The sequence below is a fragment of the Gekko japonicus genome, unplaced genomic scaffold (genome assembly GCF_001447785.1).
Source record: "Gekko japonicus isolate JY-2015 unplaced genomic scaffold, Gekko_japonicus_V1.1 scaffold24, whole genome shotgun sequence".
Taxonomy (NCBI): Eukaryota; Metazoa; Chordata; class Lepidosauria; order Squamata; family Gekkonidae; genus Gekko; species Gekko japonicus.
In genome coordinates this window covers 1,717,848-1,745,602 of record NW_015164665.1, presented here as the reverse complement: position 1 = coordinate 1,745,602, position 27,755 = coordinate 1,717,848, and the positions used below count along the sequence as shown (strand labels likewise).

The 27,755-nt window shown below is 39.4% G+C and overlaps 1 protein-coding gene across 3 annotated transcripts in view; it reads left to right on the top strand.

The window, feature by feature from the left end:
* FBXW7 (F-box and WD repeat domain containing 7) overlaps nt 1-27,755 on the top strand; it is a 204,690-nt gene that overhangs the window by 129,979 nt on the left and 46,956 nt on the right. For 2 of the 3 annotated variants that reach the window (XM_015409052.1, XM_015409054.1), the window contains 2 exons: nt 24,438-24,520; nt 27,553-27,694. In XM_015409052.1, the coding sequence (XP_015264538.1) occupies nt 24,438-24,520; nt 27,553-27,694 (225 nt within the window). Of the gene's footprint in view, nt 1-21,750; nt 22,028-24,437; nt 24,521-27,552; nt 27,695-27,755 lie in introns of those variants that run through there. The other variant, XM_015409053.1, reaches the window with a different exon arrangement.

Sequence of the window (27,755 nt, the reverse complement as noted above, 5' to 3'; positions counted from 1 at the left end):
TTTCCCTCCTGCTGGCAGTCCCCATATCCTTTCCCCTTTCCTTGCCTCTCCTTCTCAGCTGTTTACCAGCGTACGTTTTATCTGTCTCCCATCTTCAGATATATTTATACTTTATTTACTTCATTTATACCTTGCCTTTCTCAACAATGGGGACCAACGCAGCTTGCATCATTTTCTTATCCTCTTATTTTATCATCACAGCAACCCTGTGAAGAAGGTTAGGCTGAGATAATGGGACTGGCCCCACATCACCTAGTGAGCTTCCATGACTGACTGATGATTTGAACCTGGGTCTCCCAGACCCTATTCTGAAGCTCTAACTTCTACACAACACTGGATTTCAAGGGGGGCTGCTGTAGAATAATAGGTGAGTCATGCAAGTAGTGCGGTATCAAGTCACCCAGTGATTATTGCTAGTCCTAGCCCCAGTGAGTCCTCCCTCAAAGGCCCAAACAGCCCTGGAAAGGGCCCTGCATTCTCCCCCTGCTGTTTATTGACAGAACCAAGCCTGGAGTCTGTGGTTGCCTAGAAAAAGCCACTGAGGACTTCCATTTCTTAAAGCTGTAGGTGTTCTTTTCATCATTTGTTTTTTTCTTTTAAACCCCATTGAAATTTGTTTTAGATTTCAGATTTATATTTTTTTGCAGGCCTGGAGCATTCTTTAGGTTTGAATAAAAATTTGTCTTGTCCATTCACAGCTTCAACCACTATATTTAACCATCCTCAAATCTGGCTGGAATTTCTGTTGAGCCTCCATGTGCCCCCAATTTGTGGAAATAAGTATCCGCACGCATTGGGGACACTTGGCTATTAGTATATAGATTATAAACCTGTAGGTACAACTGTCTTTGTGAGAAATACATGCATTCCTTTTTTTTGTCTCATTTCCCTCATTTTCTTATTCTTTCATATATCTTTGCCTCACTTCCTGTATGGAATTCACAATTTTAGAAGGGGTTTAAGCTGCAGGAAAAAATGGCAACAGTACCTGCAATTTTTAAATCTCCAGTACATTTTAAAAACCATTCTCAGTAGAAAAATTGCTTCACTAAGTAAAGGCAATTCATAGTAATAGTCTTCATGTAAGTATTCAGATACATTAAACAGATTCTATAATTTAACAGGTTAATCAAAGTTTAGTGAAAGTATTTCAGAGCTAGTCAATTACTAGTTTGTAATCTGAGCAGTTATACTGGTTTAACTTTGTAACAGTCTGAGAAATATATACTCTTTTATTGAGTAGGCAGATTCAACTGTCTTGTTTTTTGTGTTTTTTCCTTGACAGAGACTGGCACTCAAAGCACAGAGTGAATCAGGTACTTTTTAAAATACACAGCTAATGCTATTTTAATATTTTCCCACATTTGTTGGATCAATTTTTTTTGCTTCCAAAAAAGTTCCATGATACAAGGAGTTATGTGTATAAAGATTAGCAGATGTTTTGCCTTTAGAAGAAAACAGTAACGAAAAGGCAACTCACAGTTTAACATTCTTGTTCTAGATTTTCTTCAGTGATATTGACAAACCAACTTAAACCAAGATGTAGCTCAAAGTTATACAGAAAAAATTCTAATGTCTAAAAAAGAACTGTTTTAAGCCTTGTTTTTAAGCAAGTAATACATCTAGAGATTTCTTTCTAAATTAGATTGCTATGTAGGTTTAATAGTGTATTAGGTTAAATAGATTACATTTAATGGATTCTCAGTTTACGAGACGAAATTCTATGGACTCTGATGTAATATAGTGACAACTAGTAAAGGATGCTTTAGTTGTATCTAGTGCTTTCCTCCATTTTAAAGCTATATTCTACATCAGGCATGGTCATTAGGGTATAAAACATGAATAAATGTGGGAGTTATTACATTAAAATCATTCTGTTCTGATATATCTTTTTAAAATTATATTCTGCCTTCTGCCCTTACAAGGGCTACCAAGGTAATTAACAATTTAAAACATTAATGATAAAATTATGTTTTAAAAATGTTAAAATCAACCCCCCTTCCAAACATACATCATTAAAACAATTTCGAAAAGAGAAAACAGAATTAAAACACATATAAAACAGTTAAAATACATACAAAACAGAAGCGGAAGATGGCAACAGAAGAGAATAGATAACTCTTCCAGGGACATAATTCCGGCACTTTGGTGCCATGACTGAGAAGGATCTCTCCCAGGTTGCCACCCACCTAATCTCAGAAGGCAGGGGCACCTTAATCAGGGCTTCCAAACATTATGGTAATTGTTGGGTGGGTTCATAAGGAATGATACTGACCAAGTATGTTGGTCCCAAACCATTTAGGGCTTTGAAAATCAAGATCAGCACCTTGAATTGTGACCAGAAACAAACTGGAAGCCAGTGTAGATGGGCCAAAGCTGGAGTGATACGGTCCCTACAACTATATTGTATGGTCTTCTTGTTTTCTGTGTAACCTTGCCAGTCATACCCATGGCTTTTAGTAAGAACCATTTTTGTCATAGTTCACATATTACTGGTGAACTCTATTTGTAGCCTACAAATACAGATGAAGTATGCAGAGCACAGGTCCTAAACTATTTTAGTTACCTTCAGTTAATAGAAATTTTCGGTCCCTGAGCTTTTTATCCCATTTTCCAGTTTGATGCCAGGAGGAGCATTAAACAAGGTTCTCTGGGTAATGCAAGGTCACATAGCTAGAAATGCTATCAGGTTCTTTATATCTTCAACAAATATAAGCTTTATTCAGCATCACCAACGTATCTGTGGGTTACAGTAATTATGGTGCAAAATACTAATGAAGGAGATGGAAAACAAAGTTTGAGTCCAGTGGCACCTTTAAGACCAATAAAGTTTTATTCAAGATATACGCTTTGTTGAAAACTCTGGTACCTGGCATCTGCTTTCCTCCTGTTTGAAAGATGCAGAGGGATGTATGTGTAAAAAGAATGCTCTATGGCTTTCATTCACTTGGACAGTCCCTCCATACACCCCAGTAAAGGAGTTTGTATATCAAAGGGATTTCCTAATCTTTCCTCCAGGAAGTGAACATTTCTGAGAGAAATGAGGGTTTTCCAGCCTCTCTGGCACAACAATCACTGGGCTATCTGCATAAAACTCAGATGCTTCTTAAACTGAAAAATCTTGTCCTCCTCTCAGTCCATGATACTACACTTTTATCCGAAAGCACTGAATTTTTACACAGCATCCATACCTTATCATCTGCAAGGACAAAGTGGTTCTGTAGTCACATATGTTTCCTACACAAAAAGTGGTTCTGTAGTCACATAAGTTTCCTACACAAGATAGGCAAAGAGTGCAATACCCAGTGCTTGTACTTTCATACTTTGTACATTTTCTTTCTTACTATAACAGAGATTCACAACTTGGGTAACTCTGAGCCTCACTTCTATATTTTTAAAACGTTTATATGTTTAAAGAGCATTGGGCTACAAAAACTGGTTTGTTTAGATTTAGTAAATATTTCATATTTGTTACTAGAATATATAATACATAATGTGATTGAGTTTTTAAATATTGTCTCACTGTTTAATCTCTGTGCAGAAGCTGCTACAAGAGCATATGGTATCAGTAAAATAGTGACCTGGATAGCGCAGGCAAGCCCGATCTCGGAAGCTAAGCAGGGTCAATCCTGGCAAGTACTTGGATGGGAGACCTCCAAAGAATACCAGGGCCAGGACGCAGAGGAAGCCAATATCCAGCCGCCTCTCTGAAATGTCTAAGCCCCACTAGGGGTCACCAGAAGTCAACCTTGACTTCCAGGTGCACAAACATACACACTCACAGCTCACCAAAAATTAAAATGGTGATACTTTGTATGTGTGTTCCCGTGTTTTTTCCAGCCAGTCAGGAATAGCTATTTCAGTTTTGGCATATTCTTCAGAAACTATGGGCTTCGGTGCTGCCTGACCAAATGGATCTGTGCTGTGTGACTATTGGAAGAAGAACCTTGCACCCCTGCGCTGAGGTAAAAATTAGTGCACTGGGTGGGGGGAAGTGGATCGCCAGCACACCCTAGCACAGCTTAAAGGGAATGTAGGTCCTGAGCTAGGGGGCTGCATACTGTCCCACTGTCTCTTTTCCTGTGCTTCCATTCTCTTTTCTCCCAGCCACCTCTGTGGTGGAGGGGAGGAGTTTTTTCTCCAATGGGCAAGATTGCACACTTGTGTATTTTCCCCTCCTTCTTCATTGCCTGGCACTGATTGCCTGGGGGGGCTCAGTCCCCGGTAATGTTGAGGATTCGTAGAAGCTTGCAAAAGCTGCTTTTATGCTCGCTTTAAACCCCTCTTGAATTCCCTCTTTCAGGGCCTCCATAAACTGTTCCACCGTCATCTCCTCAAGCACAGATTCCTCATCCATCTCACAGTTTATCTCAGTCATTTCTACGTCTCAGGAAAACACTATCTTTTACCCCGAAATAAATCCAAACACATTTTTACTTAGCTTTCCTTTTTCCTGGCCGCTCTCTTTTCCTTTTGCTTCAGCCAATTCGTTTTTTTTTTCTTCCAGTTTCTCCTTAAAGATGCATGTAGTTGCTTTGTAATCCCTTTGTTGCTGTCGTCCCACACCATTTTAAGTTAAGTTAAAAGAAACGGGTGGCTGCAGCTGCGGAGAACATGGCAGCCATGTTCTCGCTCGTAATCCGCGTCTGCTTCGAGGTACGCAGCGGACACCTCCCTGCGTCGCCAATCACAGGAAGGGCCGCCACAAAAACACCCCTGCCCCAGCTCTCCCTTCAAGAGAGCTGTCGGGGCTCTCCCGGACTCCGGGAGGCCCCAAAAGACGCGAAAAAGAGTTGGGCGACCTGGAGCAATCCGAGCCCAGCCCGTCGCCGCGCCATTCCGCCGGAAGTCCCCACTGGCTGTGCTGTTGAACAGGTCCAAGGCCTCTGCCCCGTTTGAGCCCATCCCACCCCACCTGTCTGTCATAATCACATGGAAGCAATGTTCTCTCTAAGTTATGGAGTCCTGTGAGCAAAAATTCTACTCTCTGAGCTACTGGCATTAAAGTTGTGAGCCAGCAATTTGGCTACTGCATAAATTAGTTTGCTCTGGAGCCATCCTTCCTGAGCTAAGCCAAAAATGTGTGAGCCAGAGGCTAAAAAACTGTGAGCTAGCTCACACTAACTCAGCTTAGAGGGAACACTGCATGGAAGGTTCAGTGGTTTGGTGTAGTGGTTAAGTGCACGGACTCTAATCTGGGAGAACTGGGTTTGATTCCCCACTCCTCCACTTGCACCTGCTGATGTGACCTTGGGTCAGTCACAAGCTCTGGCACAGTTGTCCTTGAAAAAGACCAGTTTGTGTCAGAGTTCTCTCAGCCCCACCTACCTCACAGGGTGTCTGTTGTGGGGAGGGGAAGGGAAAGGAGTTTGTAAGCCGCTCTGAGACTCCAAGTGAAGGGCGGGTTATAAATCCAATCTCTTCTTCTTCTTCTTCTAAATTACAAGATCAAGTTACAATTCTAATATATATTGTTTTGTCTCACCCCAATAGCAATTATTTCTAGTCTTGCTAGAAATAGCATAGTTATTTTCATTTTCATGTTGTGTGATGCTAGCAATGAAAAAGCACTGCATCTGTGTTCTGCTGATTTACCAGTGTAAAGAAAAGGCTTTCAAATTTTGGGATATAGATATTCAACCCTAAAAAATAGGCCTGGTTCCGGTTTTGGTGTTCTAATGGCTGACGTGTCTCTCAGGAACTCTCGAAGACGCAATCCGTGAGCCGGCAGATGAAAGGGGGTGCAATTGTACGTGCCCCCCGGAGCCTTTGCGAAGGGCTCCTAGCCATGGGGTATTGAGGATCGCCTCTCCCCCGGCACGGAGCAGGTGGATTGAGGCATTCTGATGCCCTGACGGTCTCGCTGCTGTGTTCCAGTACTGGACTCAGAGACGCACACCGGGACAAGTGAGTGGAAGTTGAGCGTTTTAAACGCTTTATGGCAAGATCTACATGATCTACATAGAAAGTGAGTTTGGTTGAAACAAGAACCAGAGAAATGGCTGAAAGTCCCCCCTAAAGTAAGCGACGTGTCTCTCGGGAACTCTCGAGGATGCGATCTGTGAGCTGGTAGATGAAAGGGGGTGCAATTGTACGTCCCCCCCCCGGAGCCTTTGCGAAGGGCTCCTAGCCATGGGGTATTGAGGATTGCCTCTCCCCCAGCATCGAGCAGGTGAATTGAGGCATTCTGATGCCCCGACGGTCTCGCCGCTGTGTTCCAGTACTGGACTCAGAGCCGCACACCGGGACAAGTGAATGGAGGTTGAGCGTTTTACACGCTTGATGGCATGATCTACATAGAAAGTGAGTTTGGTTGAAATGAGAACCAGAGAAATGGCTGAAAGTCCCCCCTAAAGTAAGCGAGGGGGGCGGAACCCCCCCATGGAAATAAAAATGGACTTAAAGCATGCCTTTTAAAGGGGGGCGGAACTGAAAGCAAAATGGGACTATAGTAAGGAACTTACAACAAAATTACAGGCGATTTGCAGACTTTAGAGACTTTTGGCAAACTTTGTAAAAGGTAAATAGCTTCAAAGATGTCGCTGAAGAAGATGGAGAAAGATAAGCAAACGAAATCCAAGCTTCCTTCAGGAAGTGCTAGCCCAGCGGGTCTGGTCATGCGACCGGAAACAACCATAGACTTTTCTAAGATGCTAACAGAAGCATTGTGACCCCTGCTGGAGCAAATGAAGACACTTAATCAAAATTTCGCTGCACAGCAACAGCAACTGGATGAGACTTAAAAACAACAACAGAGCAAACAGCTGAGAGTCTGAAAGATGTGGATGCCAACACTAAAAAGCTTAAAAAGCAAATGTAGGATATGGAAAAGAAGAGAAACTCTAATGAAGCCCAGCTTTTACAGCTACAAATGGAAAAGGCAAGCTTTATACTGAGATTTCAGGGAGTTCCTGAGACTAAAGGGGAGAATTTTAAACAGATTTTGAGTGATGCTTTGGGACCGGTTACAGATGTTTTCTTCACGGCGGACTGGATGTGATCTATAGGTCATATTCAGAATACATGAAGAAAAATAATCTGCCTAGCGAGGTGGTGGTGACATTCTCCAGAAGATGTGAGGGATCAGATATTAAAAGCAACAAATGGAACTACCCTTAAAATTGATGGCAAGGAGATAAGAGTTTTGAAAGACATTCCCTTTGAAATAAGGAAAAAAATAAAATAGAGACTTGGCTTTGTTTCTACAAAAGAACAACATATCCTACAAATGGATTGTATCTGAAGGCATACTCTTCAAATTTAACGATAAGAGGGGGAAAATTGACTCTGTTATGAAAACAAAAGAGTTTTTGCAGCAACGATTGGATCCAACAGGAGAAGAGGATGAGAAGAGCAACAAGGGGAGTGATGATGAAGCACTTACTGGAGAAGATTCGGACTTGGAACGTGGGGCGGCTGCCCCCAAGCAAGGATATCAATTGAGGGAAAGAAGAGTCAAATGAGAAGCTAATTTTCTCTGGTTTGACTCTTGATTCTTATTATCTAACCGCTCTCGCTCTTGTGCATGGTTCTGATTTGAATTATTTAAGCGATGTTAACGATCACCTACAATGTAACAAATTGCTTTTTTATTATTCAAAGCTATAAATAAATAAATAAATTATTCAAAGCTATAAATAAATAAATTTTATTGCAAGCATTATATGACCCCCACCTGTTGGGTTTTTAGTGGTTTTTCTTTACTTTCTCCTGTAATTTATAGTTTTCCCTTCCCTATTTTTTTTGTAGGTTTTATAAAACTAAAAAATGTTGAGGAAAAAAAATAGGCCTGGTCTGTTTTTGTAACATCAGAATTGTATCGTGTTAAAATCTCTGACAAACTGAACAGCAACGAACCATCGTATGAATATGATGCCTTTTATGGCAGATGGAATCCAATATTGAAAAATTTAGAATATGTTCTGGAAAGAGTTAACAAATCTCAGCAAACCCAATACTACAGTTATATTCGTCACGACTGGGTGTTGTGAGATCCATGAAGTAACTAATTATGTGCCTTATATGTCGTAACTGGTATAATTCACTTGAAGTTGAAATTGTTTGTATTTTAAACTTTCTGATTGTAACAAAAGTTAGTAGTTGGTCGATTTTGTACGTTGTAAGTTGCTGAACTTGTTTGACAAATGTTAATGTTTAATGTTTAAAATTTTAATTAAAAAAAAAATTGTATCGTGTTGCGCAATGTTGTGTTGTGTGGCCAGTTGGACTGGCTGGTATGTTAAACCTAATAACGTAAGAGAAGCCATGTTGGATCAGTCCAGTGGACCAGCTAGTCCAACAGTCTGTCACACAGTGGCCAAAACCCAGGTGCCATCAGGAGGTCCACCAGTGGGGCAAGAGGCTCTCCCTCTGTTGCCCCCCAAGCACCAAGAATACACATCATCACTGTCCCACACATAGTGTTCCCTCTATACCTTGTGGCTAATAGCTACAGATGTACCTTTGCTCCATATGTTTATCCAATCCCCACTTCTATCTGTCTATGCTTATAGCCACTACCACTTCCTGCGGCAGTGAATTCCACATGTTAATTACTCTTTGGGTGAAGAAATACTTTAAAAAATCTGTTCTAAACCTACTGCTCATTAATTTCATTGAGTGCCTACAAGTTCCTGTTTTGTGAGAGAAAAAAGTACTTCTTTCTCTACCTTCTCAATCCCATGCATAATTTCAGTAATCTTTTCTCCAAGCTAAAGAGCCCTAATCTCCTTAACCTTTCTTCATAGGGAAGGTGTTCCATCCCCTTAATCGTCTTAGTTGCTCTTTTCTGCACTTTTTCCTATAATATCTTTTTTGAGGTACAGGGACCAGAACTGTATACAGTATTCCAAAGGAGGCTGCACCACAGGGGCGTTATGATACTGGCTGATTTGTTTTTAGTCCCCTTCCTAATAATTCTCTGAGTAGCATTTGCCTCTTTTATTGAAGTCACACACTAAGTCGACATTTTCAGGGAGTTATCTACCACAATTCCAAGGTCTCCTGGTCAGTTCAGGCCCCATCAACGTATAGTTGTAGTTAAGATTTTTGTCTTTAATGTGCATTGCTTTGCCGCTTGCCCATGTTGAACCTCATTTGCCATGATGATGCCCACTCACCAAGCCTCGACATCCCTCTGAAGCACCTCACAGTTTTCCCTTGTTCTCATTGTCTTGAACAACTTTGTGTCATCCGCAAACTTTACCACTTCACCTCTTACTCCCAACCCCAAATCATTAATGAACAAGTTAAAAAACACTGGATCTAGAACTGAGCCATGCAGTACCCCACTGCTGATGACATTCCATTTTGAAAACTGCCCATTTATACTCACTTTCAGTTTCCTGCTAATTAACCAGTTTAATCCACAAGAGGAATTATCCTATTTATTTATTATTTGTATTCATAGCCCGCCCATCCGTCAAGTGGGATCAGGGCGGGTAACATCATATAACAATACAATAATTACAGTTAAAAGTTTAAAACAATTTAAACATTAAAACATAATCCCATGACTGCTGAGTTTACTTTGAAGAGGAACTTTATCAAAAGCTTTCTGGAAGTCAAGGTAAAAAACATCTACTGGGTCCCTCTTGTCCTCATGTTTATTCACTCCCTCAAAGAACTCTTAAAGGTTAGTGAGACAAGATCTTCTCTTGTAGAATCCGTGCTGATTCTTCCTCAATAGCTTTTGTTCATCAATGTGCCTACTAATTCTATCATTAATAATGAATTCCACCAATTTACCAGATATTGATGTTAGACTGACCAGCCTGTAATTTCCCGGATCTACTCTGGAACCTTTTTTAATGATGGGGGTTACATTAGCTATCTTCCAGTCCTCAGAAATGGAGGCAGATTTTAGTGATTAATTGCATATTTTTGTCCTGAAACCCACAAGTTTACATTTGAGTCCTTTCAGATCTCTTGGATGTATGCCATCTGGGTCTGGTGATTTGTCCGTTTTTAATTTGTCCATCAGTCGTAGGACCTTTTCTCTTGTCACCTCAATCCAACTCAGGTCTTTCAACACCACTCTTGAAATTTGCTGTTTTGCAGTGGGCTACCATCTCACATCTTCCACAGTGAAGACAGACACAAAAAATGCATTTAGCTTTTATTTATTTTTTTATTTAAATTTCAATGTATAGCCCCCCCTCCCCACAATGCGGGCTCAGGGCGGCTCACAGACAGGCAAAGCCAACACATAAAACAGATTAAAAACATATAAAAACATTACTACAATATAACAACATAAGTTACAACCTATTAAGTGCTCTAGATGTTCAAACAAGAACTTCCATGAAGATGACGTCCCAGATGGCACACCCAATCAGTACTGAAGTTCCATGTGGCGCTGTTGTTCTCTCTTCCCAAGGCCAAGAGCTGATGATGGTAAAATAGTGCCATTTTCTGCCATTTCCCTCTCATCCTTTAGTAATCCTTTTCCCCCTTGGTCATCCAATGGCCCCACTGCCCCTCTGGCTGGTTTTCTACTACTAATGTATTTGAAGAACCTTTTATTGTTGGTCTATATATATTTTTGCAGTATGTTCCTCATAGTCCTTTTTGTCTGATCACCAACTTGCACTTTATTTGCTAAAGCCTGTGCTTCCTTTCTTTTACCTCACTTGGACTAGCCTTCCATCACTTAAAGGAATCCTCCCTACCTTTTATTACTTCCATTACTGTGTTCATTAACCATGCAGGACTTTTTAAAATACTTATTCATACCTTTCCTAACTTGTGGTATACATTTTATCTGAGCTTCTAGGATTGTAGTTTTAATTAGTCTCCAAGTTTTCTGAAAGGATTTGACACTCCTTACCTTTCCTTTCAGTTTCTTCTTCACAAACCCCCTCATTTGAGAGAAGTTACTCCTTCTAAAGTTAAATGTGGTTCTTTTTGTCTTTTTGAGCAACTCCCTATTTACATAAATGCTAAACTTAATAGCATTGTAGTCACTGTTCCTAACTGGTGCTATCACATTTACATCTCTCACCAAGTCCTGAGTATTACTTAGGACCAAGTCCAGGATGTAACTTTTGCTCCATGGCACAGTCATTGAGAGTATCTAGAAACCCAATCTCTTTCTCTTGATTTGAACAAATATTTATTATTTAATTAATTAATTTGATTTATACCTCACCCTCCCTGCCAAGGTGGTCTCAGGATGGCTTACATAAAATTCCATATAAATTACAACTAAGACCATAAACGTATGCACATAAAAATATTGACCTAATCAATATGTGGGTAGTTAAAATCACCTGTTATGACAGTTATTTAATCTAACTGCTTTCCTTAATTCTTTTGCTGTTTTTATCCTCTAACCTTTGATCTGGTGGGTGATAACAAACTCCTAGAGTTAAGCTTCCTTTTGGGCATACTCTATCCACCCATAGCATTTCTATAAGCAAATCTATTTCTCTTAGATTCTCAGTTTTACTGGACAATATACCCTCTGTGACATACATGGCCACTCCACCTCCAACCCCTTCCCTCCCTATCCTTCTGGTATACTTTCTATCCAGGCATCACTATATCCCACTGATTATCCTCATACCACCAAGTTTCTGAAATGCCCACAGTGTTTATGTTCTCCTCTGAGACTAAGCATTCCAGCCCCCCCCCATTTTTACCTCAGACAGTTCTAGCATTTGTATATAAACATCTATAATTTTCCAGCACGTTAGGCCTGCAGACTTCCTTCTGTGGCCTCTAGACCTTGCCAGGCAGTCAATATTGTTTGTCACCTTCTCAGTGTCCAGTCTGACTCCTAATCCATTTCCCTCTAGAACAGTAACAGCTACCCCTTCATCTCTTAGGGATGAGTCATCCCAAACCAGAGGCATTTCATCTCCTGTCAGCTTTCCCCTAAGATTTAGTTTTAAAACTGCTCTGCGACCTTTTTGATTTTGAGTTTAAATACTGCTCTGCAACCTTCTTGATTTTAAACCTTCCAAGATTTAGAGTAATTGTATTTTATTATTAATACTAGGAATAAAGCTCGTTGTGGAAATAAATACAACAAGATCTAGAAAGAGGCTCTGGGAGAGTGCCCCAGCATTTTGGGCACTTAGTATCAATTTACTGTGGCGACCTCAGCAAGGTATAATGACACAGAGTCTACTATTTAATCCAGAGGAATTGATCTCTGCTACCTGAGTGATCTCCAGCCCCCACCTGGAGATTGGCAACGATTGTTCCCCAGGAGGAAATACCTGTTTTGGAGGGTGGAGTCTATGGCATTGTACATGTCTGAGGTCAAACCCGACCCTCTCCAGGCCCCACCCCTCTAGTATCCAGGGTATTCCCAACCTGGAGATGGCAACCCTATCTCCTTCCCAGCCAAGCAGTGGAGACCAAAGCAGCTTACAGCATTCTCATCTCCCTCTTTTGACTTGCACAACAACCCTGTTTTACTGACAGAACCAAGCTTGGTTGCCTAGCCATTTTCACAGTTTCTTCTGACAGGAAAGTGGCCAAGCTGGCAGTCGGTGGGGGAGGGAGTTATGCTGGAAGTCTGTGACTGGTCTGAAATCACAGCTTCCACAGCAAGAACCTGGGTGCTCTGAAGTGCTAACTGCTATGCCTAGGGTAGGCAACCTGCAGGTGGAGCCTGAAGATCACCAGGTATCACAACTGAACTCCAGACACACACACACACACCGGAGGAAATAACTGCTCTGGAGGATGAGTTCTATGGCATTCTGTTCAGCTGAGGCCTCTCCTCCCCAAACCCTGGCTTCCTTAGACACAGAATATCCAGAAATTTCCCAACTTGGAGCTGGCAACCCTAGTCAGGACTGGCCCCAATGAGTTCCTCACAAAGGCCTGGAAAGGGTTTCCTTCCTTTCTCTTTTTACTGACAGAACCAAGCCACTGAGGGAAAAGTTAGTCCCACAGAGGAGCCAAGCAGGAGAAGTGTCTTCATCAGGAGAGAAAGCCATTTGCCTCTGACAGAGAACAGTGGCTGGAGTGGGTGGGATAGAGGAGCAGACCCAGGATCCAGGCAATGGCACGCGAGTACTCTTGAGTGGCGGCTGATGGGCCAATGGCTGATGGAGCACATTGCACAGCCAACGGGAGAGCTGGAAACGGCCAATATGCTAAGAGGATTATTATATAGAGATGTCTGCCACTTGCCTAATTGAAATGTGTTCTATAATGGTATTAGGAAAAATAGTAAAATTATTTGTACAGAAACTACTGATTATCCAAAATAATTTGGACATTAAGTAAAAATTGTGTGTAATCCATTGCACTTTATGTTTAAAATGTTTTGTCAGTAGCATAAGGTGATAGAAATGAGTGCTTTAAACTAAATATAAACAGGTGTGTGCTGGTCTGATTTTTACCTTGTGTATGCCACTGCTTGGAACAGTCTCTGTGTGGTAACATCTTCATATGCCTCTGTAATTTGCAAAGCCACTCATTCTGCTTTTGGTCTACCACATGAAACATTTCCACACTATCATTAGCCACCAAGAATGGAATCAGAATCACAGAGATAGCAGGGCTGTACACTATGGGTGTGGCACAGAGAAGACATGGTGGTGAAGTTATTTCAAGCTGGAGTTGTGCAATAACGGTAACATGTAGACAGGTTTTTTACCCATACTGAGGGAAATAGTTCATTTGGTAAATGCCATTCATGATCAGTGTAGTCAAAGCAAAGATCTAAAAAGCATCTCTTGCCCTTCTAATTCATTCCTTTATTTTAAAAATAAGATTAAACCAAAAGCCAGTCATTAAACTTGTCTCCTACCAAAATGCATGCAAGACTCTGGATAGCCAGACAGATGCATACGTTTTAACATGTACTAATGCTCCTGGGCATAGATTTTTCTAGACTAGAAATAAACAATGACACCAAATTTTAAAATGATGGGATGCCAGATTTTCATTGCATGTTAATCCCAGACACATACTGACATTTTTGGGTTAAAAAACCCACTTACAATTAAAGTAATGAAAATAATAGAAGCAAAGCATAAGGATAAATTTTGGTAGGGGTTTTATTTTTCTCTCTCCTCAATCACAGTTCTTCTTCAAAAAGTAGTAGAAGTGATAAGTATAATCTTTTGTGTTATCTAGTGCTACAACTCTTTTTTTAAAATGTTCTTAGTTTCATGGAAAACGTGATGCCCAAAATATAGATGTTGCACTCCGGAGATTACCGCATGTACTTCTAAGGAGAACCTTACTTTTGTTTGAAATAATTTTGGTTTCATCCACTTACGCTGATGCAAAGAATATGAACATCAGACATATAATCGTGTTAATTTTATATCTAGCTTGATGTTGGCCATTAATCTGCTCCTTTCACTGCCTTGAGTTTCAAGAACATTTTATCCTGCATTGAGCAGGGGGTTCGACTAGATGGCCTCTGTGGTTCCTTCAATTTTGTGATTTATTATAGTTTGTACCCTGCCTTTCTGCTTTCAACAGGACCACTAAGGTGGCTAACAAAAAACATACCATAGAAAGCACATATAACCAAACCAGAAACATATAATTAAAACAATTAAAACCAATCTAAGATATACATTCAAAACATAAGAACAACAATTAAAACATAGGGTAGGAAGGAAGGATCAGTAAGGAAATGCCAAATGAAACAACGTCTTTACTTGTTGGTGGAAGACAGCAGCAGAAGGGAACAAAGCCTTATAAGGAGAGAGTTTGAGAGTTTGGTGCCACAACCAAGAAGGCCCTCTCCTGGTTTTTGTTGTTGTTGTTCAGTTGCACATTCGAGTCCAACTCTTTGCGACCCCATGGACCACATCACGCCAGGCCCACCTGTCTTCCGCTGTCCTCCGGAGTGTGCTCAACCTCATGCCCGTTGCATTGATAACACTGTCTAACCATCTCATCTTTTGCCGTCTCCTTTTTTTACCCTCAATCTTTTCCAACAGCAGGGTTTTCTCCAGTGAGTGCTCCTTTCTCATTTGGTGGCCAAAGTGGGTCACCACCCTCTTAATTTCAGAAGGTGAGAACACTTGAAGCAGGGCCTCAGAAGATTATCATAGAACATGTCAAAATTAAGTCTAGGTACTGCAGGCATTTTAGGTAGACTGATGCCTTTCTTGTCTTTGTTGCATACCTAATATGATGACATCATCTTGTGAATGAAAAACCTGAGCTTCAGTCAGCTTCCTGTAGATAACAGCAATGAAACTAAGTCTAGGTACTTTGACACAGGTTTCTTACTTAGATGATGATCTCAGTATTTCAGGTATAAAACAAAGAACATTGAGCTCCATCTTAAGGAGTGCCTGGTATCAGCCTGCAATATGAAAATCAAATCTGAGGACCATGTATGTATGTATGGAAACAGGTGTGTAGAGATAGAATACAAGAAGTCAATGCATCACATTTCTTGGGTAGGAGCTGTAACTCCCCATGTCTTGCATGTCTAGGACTACAACGGCACATGACTTTAATCAAGTGTAGTTTTTTTCTTTTTTCCTAAAGAAGCTAACAGGATTGCAGCTTCTTTTGTTGCTTCTTTCAAATGTCCCCATCACCAGAAGCTGCTTTTGGCTGTTTGAGAAGGTTTTGTTGGGAAGATGATTTTGGAGATGTACAGCCTGGAGAAAAGAAAGATCAGAATGCCACCCTCACGGTCTTCCAGTGAAGATTGCAGCCTGGAGCTTTAGATGTTAAAAAAATAAAACTGTAGCAGGGAGCTAAATGATTAATGTTGATTTATGTAACTGCGTAATTCATAATTTCGTGTTTTGGCTGGCCACAAATATCCTGGGTTTTTTGTTTGTTTGACTGTTTACTCTGCAGCTATTTCAATAGGAACTAGTGGCATATCCCAACATTTAGTGATGGCTCATTTATTTGTTATGTAATAGTTTTAATCTTAATTTTATGCTTTTTCCATTTAAAAATTTTTTGGCCTCTGGCATTTTTAAGGGCAATTGTGTCATGCAGTATTGTAAATAAAAGTTGTGAAACATAATTTTTGAACATATGATATACTTGTTTAATACTTCCTTTGACAATTTCAAGGTTAGCATAATGACCTTTTCCAAATGAAGAGTGCAATAATAATAATAATCTTCTTGGCCAAATAAAATGTTTAGTTGGCCACATATCTAGGATTTGTGTCCTTGTTCTAAACAGCTGAAATAGCCATGGATTAGGACGAATTTAGTTTCATAGAACTTATTCTGCTGTTTATAAATTCATTGTTTTATTCACGGTTCACTAGTGTCCTTGGCTGGTCTTAACCCTGACAGTTTAGGTGACAGATTACTACTATAAAGGATATTTCTTTTGCCATCGATTATTGAACAGTATATATTAAGTCCTGCATGTTCTCTCACCCCCCCCCCCCCCATATAAGTCAGGTTGCAGTAAAAGGTTGACAGTAAGTTTGTCATGAGCTCAACTCAGTCCTGCTCTCTGCTACAAAGTATGTAAAGGCTGAAAAATAATAATTTAAAATATTTGCAGCTACATTGCTGTTAAAAGAAAGTGACATTACACAGTAAAGAACTATAGAAAGTTTTCTGTATATACTGATCTGAATGCAATTTTAAAACTTTCTTTGTAAAGAAAAAAATAGCTCTAGTCCTTGGTTTTATTTCATTGAGATTAGTAATGGTGCCCAGGTGGAAATACAGCCAACTCTGCTGGTGCTTTGGAGGCCACTTGGCTCAGTTCATTGGGAATAGGGAGTTGGTGTTGGCTCACCCATTGCTGTCAGTTTGAAAGCGGAAGTAATGGATGAGCTAATGCCCATTGCTGGAACTGCTGCGCTGAGTGGCCCCTGCAGCCCTGGCTTGTAGTGTCATAAAGGCTACTCAGGTTGGCTGGTTCCAGGCCATTTCCCAGTCCACCTCTGGCAGTTGCATTGATTTCTGCTAGTTCAAACTTTAGGATGTCTTATTCGGTAATCTGTGTGCCACAACCTCTCACCACACTGAGATTTCCTATATTATAAAATTAAACTTTCTGTGTTTACTTGCACTTATCCATTTTCAGCCAAAATAAATAAATGAAGTAACAGTATAGACATTTAATAAAATATCCTAAAATCACTGTAGTTCTCATTTGGGTTTGATTTCTACTTTCTTAGGGACAAATTTTCTTCCTTAAAAAAAATGTGCAGAAATCAAAATCCACTAAATATGTGTGTCTACATGAACTTCCCAGTGTAAGAAGGTTATGTGTCAGTTTATGCTCTCAGCATGACAAAGAAAGCTTCAGAAGATCCTTAAGGTTAGAACGAATTCCTTATTGTATTTGTGGTATTGGCCTTTGGAGTCTGTGTTCCTCACGAATTTATTTTACCAATGATAAAAGCTTCAGATTTTAGAAATCTGATTATATATCTTTACTTGTCTCAGAACTTGTGATGTTTAAAATGTAGTTATTTAGCCTCATAATTTGCTTAGAAGCTTTCCTGTTTAAATTTAATAAGCAATTTTGCAAGGCCTGAAGGAAAGGATTGTATAAGCATAATGATTTGCAGTTACTCAGGCTGCAGCTTGGGGGAGCTTAATGTCTTCTCTAACAACTCATGTTATTCTCCTGCTTCTCTATCTCTCTTCCCCCCCCCCCCCCCAATTCTTGTTTATTCTTGATTTACTTTTCTTTGGCTTTGTCATGAGCAGCATTTTTTAAAAGCTGTTTGTAGTACTTCGAATAAGGTATTTAATCAATGCACCTCAGTTCCCTCTGTGAAATGGGGATAAAAACCTCCCACTCTGTACAATTAGGCTAGAAGTAATAGCTCGTGCAGTAATGTTTCTTGGGTGTTATCTGTTTCCTTAATGATAATGGTCTGAATAGTATTTTCTCCATCCTGCTTCAAGGGAGAAAAATAAATGGAAGACAGAAACTGTGCAACATAAAAATATGCAGACAGCTAATGATATGTAGACAACTATTGCTACAAGTCAGGAATGAAGTGGGCTAACAGCACTGCTGTTTTGGCCATGCCTGAGGCCTACTGCAACATCCAGTTTCATTCTAAGGCTCAAATGTCACTGCTGTAGTTCATACAGATGAGGCGCTATACCTGTGTATGGACTGTACCACTCCATACAGACAACCAGATGTTTCGGGTTCTAGCCTCTTTCTAACATGCTAGTTTCGATGGATTTGATGCAAAAAGTGAAGTAAAAGGAATATAGCTGTTGGTGCTGTTCTGAAAAGGCTCACACAGGAGTTCATGTGCCTATAATAGGAAGGGCCTGCAGCAGTTTTCATATTCCTGTTTGTGCATTAGTGTGCACAAGCTCTGGCAATAGAATAAGCACATCTCTGGATTTAGATTCACTTTTCTTGCACTGCAGCTCTAGCATGGCATCTCAAAAAGCCTTTCTGAGAATAGAAGTTGACTTGAATGCAGAAAGGTATCTTTTTCATAGACGGATATTCTGTCAGTAGAACATTCACCTCCAATCTGAAGTCAAATAGTTGAAGCACAGTTCTTTTATCCTTTTCACTGGAGAACTGTGTTCTGTTTATTTAACATACTTATACCCTGCATCTCTCAACACAATAAGGCTCTCAAAACAGCTTCCAGACTAATAACAAAGTATTAAAAACCTCACTTAGGCCCAGTCTGCATCTAGCATTTGCTCTGCTGTTATACCAAACCCACATTGGAACAGAAATTCCCGTCTACATTGCTTGCCACTTTCACTTTGATTGAGTGTCACATTTTATGGCAGTGTCCAGACTGCATGCTGCTTTCACTTTGTTTGATCTCTGGTTTTATTGTGGCCATCTGCATAGATTTATGGCTGTTTTAGGGCCTTGGGGGGGGGGGGTGATTCTGCAGTCAGTACAGTGTTGGCCCAGGGTAGTTGAATGTGGTTTTGAATGGCATCTTTTTCTGTTCCAGTGTGGGTTTGGTAAAACAAGTGGGTAATTGCTAAATGCAGATTGGGCCTTAGAAACATCCGTGGGTTTGAGATACCATGGTTAGATTGTTTGTGGCAAGCCATGTGTTTTGGTAACTGAACTGTGACTCCTTCCTAGAGGTTTTAAGTAGGTTTCATCCTTTGAATCACTGGCACCTTTAAGACCAACGAAGTTTTATTCAAGGTATAAGTGTGCATGTGCACGAAAGCTTGTACCTTGAATAAAACTTTGTTGGTCTTAAAGGTGCCACTGGACTCAAACTTTGTTTTCATCCTTTGAGAGTAAAAGCAGTAATATGTTCAGCCCAGTACCAGGTGTTCTAATTTGGTCATAATCACAGTCATGATATTCAGCAAGATGAAAGTGTTACTTAAGACACAAATCTAGCCCTTTCTCTGAATCTATCATTAGTAAGTATGTGTGTTAAGTGCTGTCAAGTCACTTCCAATTTATGGCAACACTATGAATTAAAGCCTCCCAAACGTCCTGTTGTTAACAACCTTGCTCAAGTCTTGAAAACTGACTGTTAACTAGTAACTTATGTCTATTAGTGGAATTAACAAGTCATGAGAAAGTCTGGGGAATCCCCTAGTTTTAAAGCTGGCATTGCTCCCCATCAAACCCTGATCCCAGGGTAAGATTTTCAGCTTCCATAGGAGGGATAACATTATAACAAGCTGTGAGGGTTGTTCTACAGAGCTTATGTGGCACTTTCTGCCTCCATCCATTCACAGGGTTTTTAAGTTGCTATGCCCCACTCCCTGCCGGTGGCCAGGGGAGACCTGGCAGCCTTGTAGAACAAACTTCCAGAGGCAGTCTACAAGGTAACCAACTTTGATGGCCTGTCATAAGTTTTTCAAGACTGTCAACAGGTATCTTCTGATGGATGGCCATTCTATGTTGCATATTAATTGATTTCCCCCCCTGATGTTGATCTGCATTGATAGTCTGTTTGGAACTTGTGGTTTTATATTATTTTTGTATCGTTTTATGCTGCTGGATCTTGTGGTCATATTTGTAAGCTGCCTTGAGCTAGGAAAGTCAGGGTAAAATTTTTTTAGATAAGCAAGATAATATGTCTGTACATATATCCCATACATTAAAGATGCTCTTTTTGAGAGGAAAAGCAGAAATTTGAAGCAGGCCTTATGAAAGGCTAAGTAAATGTTGCATTGTAGGACAAAGTAAGTGAAATTAAAAAATGGAAGCATTTGAACAGCTTTCATATTATTATAAAAGAAATAAAAGGAACACAATGTTAATGGCAGGAAATGCAACTGGGGAAAATATTAACATACTTCCACACAAATGCTGTTCTGCAGTATACAATAGCAGGAGTAATATATTCAAGACACTTGAGTTGATGGGTTCAGTTGATATTTTATGTTTGTGTGTTTAGCTGGGCTACTTCTTCCCCACTGTAATAATATTTTTTTAAAATCACTTACAGGGATTCAAATGAACTGGGATGTGAAAATGTTTGATTTGTTCCCTTCACATTGTGGTACATCTGATAGCTGGTTTCATGTTGTATCTTTTTCAAGTCAATGCCATATGTATACCTGTAAGAAGTGACAGAATAAAATAAACTAGTGAAAGAAAAACGATAATATGAATCTGCCATGAGAATCTTTTTTTAAAAGAAATCAGAGTCTGATGTAGCAATAGTATGAACTTAGTACGAGGTTAGTCCACCTGGTAGATTTAAATGGCAAAAACACAGGTTTGCTATGTATTTAAAACAAAGGCTGAAGGCCTAAAGGTGCTTTTCTGGGAGTAAGCCTCACTGAATAACATGGGACTTATTTCCACATAGACCTGCTCCTTAAAGAACTTGGAGGGGATGGACAGTGGAGCCAAGGTGCCACGTGTAGTTGTGGAGTCATCATGCTGGGCATGCTCTCTCCCAAAAAATAAAAATAAAACTCTCCTCCTAGAGTTGGCAGCCCTAGGTATAACACATGTTCCACACAGAGAAGATCTCTTGGGCATCTCCAGCTATAATCATCAGGCAGCAAATGTTGTGGAAGACCTTTTTCTACTGATCCCTTAGAGCCCTGTTGCCACCATAGGAGAAAATGCCAGTCTAGATGGACCAGTGGTCTGACTCCATACAAGGCGGATGTGTTCCATGCAGAGCAGTTGCAGTTTAGTGTAATTTCCTTCAATTTTTAGTGGATTAGACGTCTTCCGGTTATTTTAATCTGCAGTTCATTTAAAATATGCAGCAGCAAGGAATATTTATATCCTAACAGTTGAGTGTTAAATATTCCCAAGAAAGTTTATTTATTTATTTTTTGCCAGATGAGACTTTCATCAGGCAGTTCTCCAAAGGAAATACTTATCTCAAATTATTTTAAAATTAACTGCATTTTTATGCAGCAGTCTTTGTACCTATTAGAGACATTGACATAGAGGTCCAGTTAGCTTGCCTGAGGGCCACAATATAACTGTAATTAGTGAAAATGAGCCTTGTTTGCTTCAGAAGCAGCCGGTGCTACCCTGTTTGTTTAAAATGGGGGAGATAAATTACCAGGGCTTGAAATGCTCGTTAAAGATATGCATTATTTTCTCAAACCCAGTGGCCAATGTGAGGATGGCGTGGGGATGGTATAATTTCCTGCGAAGTCCTTCCCATGCTGTGTGCTCACAGGCTCCTTGGAGCTGAGCACCATATAATTGATGTGCAGCCTGCATTGCTGAAGCTTGGACTGCACCATTCTCAGCGTGAGGGAAGATGTAATCTGATCTCCGTGCCGCTAAGGGAGGAATCTATTCAGTCAAGGCTTTGACAGGGCAAAGTCTCCTCCAGTAATCTTCCCCCCTGTTTCATTATTCCCTTAAGTTCTTCTCAGACAAGCTGTATGCATGTATGTGTGCCTGGAGAAGCTGCTTGATACCGAGCTTCGTTCACGTTTGCAGTGGAGTTTGGTCGCTGGTTCTGCTGTCTAATCTTCCTTTTCTGACGTGCCCGAGCATGTCCACATTAGAGTCTGTGACATATCTACCTGAAAAAGGTTTATATTGTCAGAGACTACCAAGCAGCCGGACACACGGGGGCACGGAATCTCTGAAGGGAAAGAATACCGACAACATGGGTTTCTATGGCACTTTAAAAATGATTTTTTACAAAGTAAGTAGCCTGGATTTTCTTTTTCCATGTATGTGTAAATGTATGTGTATATATGTGATGAGGATGGAAAAATCTGTATCATCAGAGATGGCTGCAGTATCTCACCCCCACCTCTTTTTGGTGGGTGGCTGGATGCTTAACATTCTATACGCTGAATAAAGGAAAATAATGAAAAGGCTCAATGAAATGCGAAATCCTTTTATTTTAGGAATCTGCATGAGAAACCAAAGGCAGTTCAGACTATTTACCTTTCGCTGAACTGGCTCTTCACATCCATTTGAGTACTTTATGCTTGTTTTTAAGTAAGGGCTTCCTTCTATATGTTTGTAGTATCTGCCAGGGTATTTTATTTTCATTTTGTTAGTTCAGATGGCCTTGGATACAAATAGGATAGATGTTTACATGTAATGGTTATATCGCAGAGGCATTTTAAAGATGGCATGTAATACTTTAGTAACATATTTCCGTTATCAATGCAGAATACAGCCTGCATTATCTGTTATTTCAGAAAATTGATAGTTTCCTCCTACAGGATTCTAGTGCTTGCTTAGGTATTTATGAAACAAGTTTTAGCTGCACAAAAATCCCTTAAAATGTTGACATTTACATTAGATCAGTCTGTGGATATGAACTTCTTTTTAGTACTATAACTGCTAATATTATTGTGGCATTAGTTTGATGTAGTGCTAAGTACTAAACATCTGCATATATCACAAACCAGACTAAAATCTATGGAAAAAGTTTCCTACAAATGTTGAGAAAACAGGAGTCTGGTAATTTTCTTAGGCAATTATAGAGGCTGCCTGTGGTTTCGAATGTATCCTATTCTTTTTTTTTTTTAATGAAGTTACTCTTAAAGTGGGAGTTACAATTCTAATTCCTAAAATTTGTCATATGAATAAATAATGTCATAGATGGGAAAAAGGAAAATAACAGTATTTCTTGATTCACCCTTGGGGGAAATCAATTTAATTTTGAGACATTAAAATTTTCTAACACATACATCTCTTTCTAAAGCTGTCAGCTTATTTATAGCAGGAAGATAGTCTACGATATATTAATTTGCCTTTTGTAAGTATGGAGAGGGCTTTCCTGGAATTTTCCTGTACATGGGTAAAAAGATGGTCTCCATTTATTCTGAGCCTTGCTTTGAAAAGAGAGGTTGTTAATGGAGAAGGTTGTTTCTTGCTTTGGGCTTTCTGGTTCTGTATGGTAGCATGCTGTGTTTTGTCCCATGTGAGCCATGGGCACACAAATAAGGTTGACTGCAAGAGAAGGCTTCTTCCTGACTGCAAAAGTGAAATGAATAAGCAAAATAATTTACAAGGGCATGTTGTCCAGAATAATAATGCATGAACAATAAGTAAGTGAAGTGTTGGGAAGCAATAAGATTATAGTGCATCTTTCAGTGTTACTAAGATACAAAACTTAATAAGTATGTTGTCTGGAAAAAGGGAATAAAATGTCAGCATTTGAAGAACAGCGTATATTTGGTATGAGTTGGTGACAAATCGGTGTAAATTGTTTTGAACCATTCCTCTCTGGGTTTTTTCAGTGCTTAAATTAAAAAAGACATTTAAACCTGGATTGAAGTTCATGTAGAATCTACATTCTTTAGCCATTGTGGTGGTTGATCTTTTACTGTTTTGTCTTGCCAAGCCTAAAAAGTTTATATTCCGCATATACTTGCTTAGATGCCTTTTTAGGTATAGACTATCTTCAGTTTGTATGTGTAGTTGACGCTTACTTGATACATAACCCTTGATGACTGTTACCAGATTTGATTGATTCAACATGCCCTCTATTGTGTATCAATAGATATCATCATTATTATTTATTAAAATGAATCTGTGCTTGGTAATTCAGCACTGTGTATGTGTACATGTACATGTGTACACACACACACCTTTTATGGCAGTGGTCCTAAAGCCATTCTCATTAATATAGTCTTTAAAATATTAAGCAATTTGTTAAGCAAATGTTAAGCTTCTGTGCTCATTTTTTGACCTACAGTTTTAAGTGATTATCAAAGTGTTTTTGATTTTGTTTTCTTGCTTGTGTTTTTCTTTTTACTTCAGAAGATCATCCCAAAGAATGTGCAAAGTTAACTTTTGAAAGCTTATCTAACTGAATTATTAAATAATTAATTGAAATTAATATATGTGTGGAATCAAATCTTAACATAGCAGGAAATCCTCTAGTTACCAAGTTATTATAGTTACTGGGTCATTGGAAGAGTTTCTGCTTTGGATAATGGAAGTTTTATCTTAGTATGCTACTTTGAAATGTATTTGTTATTAAAACAAAATATTAAGGCACAGGCAAAAAAAAAATCACCACCCTACTTATTATAGGCCTAATTTATGCTGGCAAGCTAACAAAAACTTCTGTTGTGTTTTACCACTTTCAGATGAAGAGAAAGTTGGACCATGGCTCCGAGGTCCGTTCTTTCTCACTTGGAAAGAAACCCTGTAAAGTCTCAGAATATACAAGGTAAATTCATTGTATATCACTGCATCCATTACTTCATCTTCCCCTCTGTCTGTTTACACCATAAAGCAGAACTGAGGGAATACTTGCAGTAAAACATGTAAACAACTTGCTTGAAATGACTAAACTTTTAAAATTAAAAATACTGAGTATTGCAAAAGCCTTTCTTCTGGATTGGTAATGTATAATGAATATTATTCTTTGTTTTCAGAGAACTTTAATAGCAATGCCCCTCTAAGCCATTTTGTAAATAGGCTGTGTACTAATTCACTGTAATAGTTAGAATATTGGAACACCACTGTCTTTGATATTAATCACAGCATTGTTGCATGCAACTGTGTGTGATGCTTTCTTACATTGAATAATCATTGCTTTACAACATGAAGCTGCATTTCTAAATTAAAGGGATGTATGTTCATCATGAGGCAAACCAGCCAATTTAGCAACCCTTTAATTTCCTTGGTTTAGGAATTTCATATTAGGGATGTGTACAATTCAGTACTTGGTGCAGTTGCCATAACAACTAGATGGAGCTTTCCTGCATTTCGTCATGTTCAAATCTACATCACTGTAAAACTTTCTTACTCTAGCAGATTGCTTTCTGTAGGCTGATTATCAATTATGTAAGATTAAATTTCAGTTATCTTTTTAGTTCCTTATGATTTGAAATATGTTCAGTTACATAGGTTACTCAGGTTTATACCTCCATCCCTTGTAACAGTTAAAAAGTTAGAAATAATGCTATGTACATTATTGTTTAATTATAAGAGTTGGCATTAAAAGAAAAGTATCCTTTAGACTATCACATTTCCCTCTGATTAGTGTACTGAAACCATTTTTGAGGTTTCCAAGTTCTGCCAAAAAGCCTTCCTTGGAAATCTTGTAAGACAGTGTTTTAAGGCAAGGTCAATATGTACCTTTATTGGTTTGATATTTGAAGGGAGGGTATTACCAGGGTATTACACTGACGTGTTGTGGAGTTCATTTGACATAAATATCCTGAGATAGTAGATCTAAAATGACTTCAGCCATGAACTTTACTCAAAATACATTAAAATATCTGAACAGTTCTGTGTTTGACCTATATAAGGGTATTCATTAAGCTATATTTTAAACTGTGTAAAACTGATTTATCTTGCCTCCTTTTGTATTATCCATATTATAAGAAGTTGCCATGGGTGGTAGGTTTCAGAAATCTGATTTTGCGCTGTAAAGACTGCTGTAAAATAAAAATTCTTATATAAAAAGAGCACCTTTGTTGCATATATAAAGCTCTTTATACTGTCAGACCACCGGACCAAAGCTAATTGTATGGCCTACTATGGTACTGGGCAGCAACTCTTAAGCGTATCAGAGGTGTTGCCTAGCCCTGTCCTATCTCTGTGTCTTGTGATCTTCCTAACTGGAGATGCTATGGACTGAACTGGGACAAAGGAAATCATCCATCTTCGTTACCCTTCAATATTAAAGTTCTGACTTGCACACAGCTGTTAGGAGAACCTATGGAGCAACCTAAACAAAAACAGCAGCCATGTATCAATAGTAGCATTAAAACTAATTTAGTTACAAATTAAGGCCATATAATAATCCTGTGTGTGCAGTGAAATGTGTAATAAAAGCAAATGTCTCAGTTGGCTAGATTTATTCTGCTCCAAAGCAAAGTGTTTAAATGTCTAGAATTTTACATGTCTGGCGATAAATACCATGCATGGGCTTGCTATAAATGAAAGACCCTAGGATTTTAGCCAAAGACTTCTACTGGTCAGACACTTTAACTAAGCATTTTACATGATGAAAGATGACAGGAGCAAAATGAGACGGCAAGGTCATATACTTTGCTTGGCCTCTACTTTTAATAGTCTACCACAGAGGCTGGAATTATTTTAAAATGAAATACCTTTCTTATTCTACTTTATAATTTTTAAAAATAGTCCAAATAGGGGTAGACTTGGTTGGAAAAGCAGTGATTTAAATAAAATGAAATTTAATTTGAGTTTAGATGACAGCCTCTATATGAAAAAGAATTACCCTCCCGCCCCAAAAAACAGAATTCTGTATAGAGATATTCAATTTCTAAAAGGCTAAAAATCCAGTAGATCTATTACCAACAGACTACCATCAACTGAAAAGCACCTTGTGGTTGTAGTTTCCTAAGCCAATGTGACTATAGACTGGGTTTCTTAATGGGAAGCTCCTATGTCACATGGCAAATAACTTTGTCATGGGAGTCCGCCCTTTGCACCAAAAGTAACTCATGGGATACCAGCCTATGGCTTGGATCCAGTGAAGGATCTCAGGGAGGAGGATAATTTTTGCTGATTCTCCTCACCAGCTGCAGACCTCCAACTCCTATCCTCATGCTTTTAATGGGGGTCCTCTGTCCCCCGTGAGCAACACTCCAAATAGTGTTTGGGGCTGCATGGCACTATGTGGCAAGAAATCACCACTGAATCCTATAGGTCCTATATTAGTACCCTCTGTTGGTCATTTAGTGCAACTACAGCTAGTTTCTATGCTTGTACACTGTATGCCTTATGATAACCTCTTGCATCTACCACATACACACATGAAAATGAAAAAGAGTGAGTTTGGAAAAGGGATGAAATTCAATAAGATTATACATATCATGATAAATTTGCTTGCATGTGTTGCATTTGATGTATATAGTTCTGGTTTATAAGATATGTGCCTATGATCAAGCGCAAGGCAATAAAGAATGGGGAAGTCTCCCAAGCATCCAAGTCTCTCCAGAATACTATAATCTCTACAAGGAGGAGCAGGCCAATTTCTCTGTCCATTTTCCTTTTGTTCCCCCTTCAGATGATACCTGACTGGTCGCCTCCTAGAAGACCATGAGGATACGATTTTTATACTAGGATAGATTTTGTTTTGAGAGGTAGTTTTCTGCCTACCTTTCTCTGATATACAAAAGCCTGCACTTAGTTTGTGAGGGTGACACACACGTCAACAACATACTAGAGTTTACTAGAGTTAAATATTTCTGTAAACTGAACTGGTGGTCTTTTCTGCCGTAGTACTACTGGGCTTGTGCCTTGCTCAGCAACGCCTACTACTTTTGGAGACCTGAGAGCAGCCAATGGTCAAGGACAGCAACGGCGCAGAATTACATCCATACAGCCACCAGCAGGACTTCAGGAATGGCTGAAAATGTTTCAGGTAAACAGCATTTAGTCAACTTCCTGCGATAATTCCAAACTGAAATGTAACCGCTATGGGT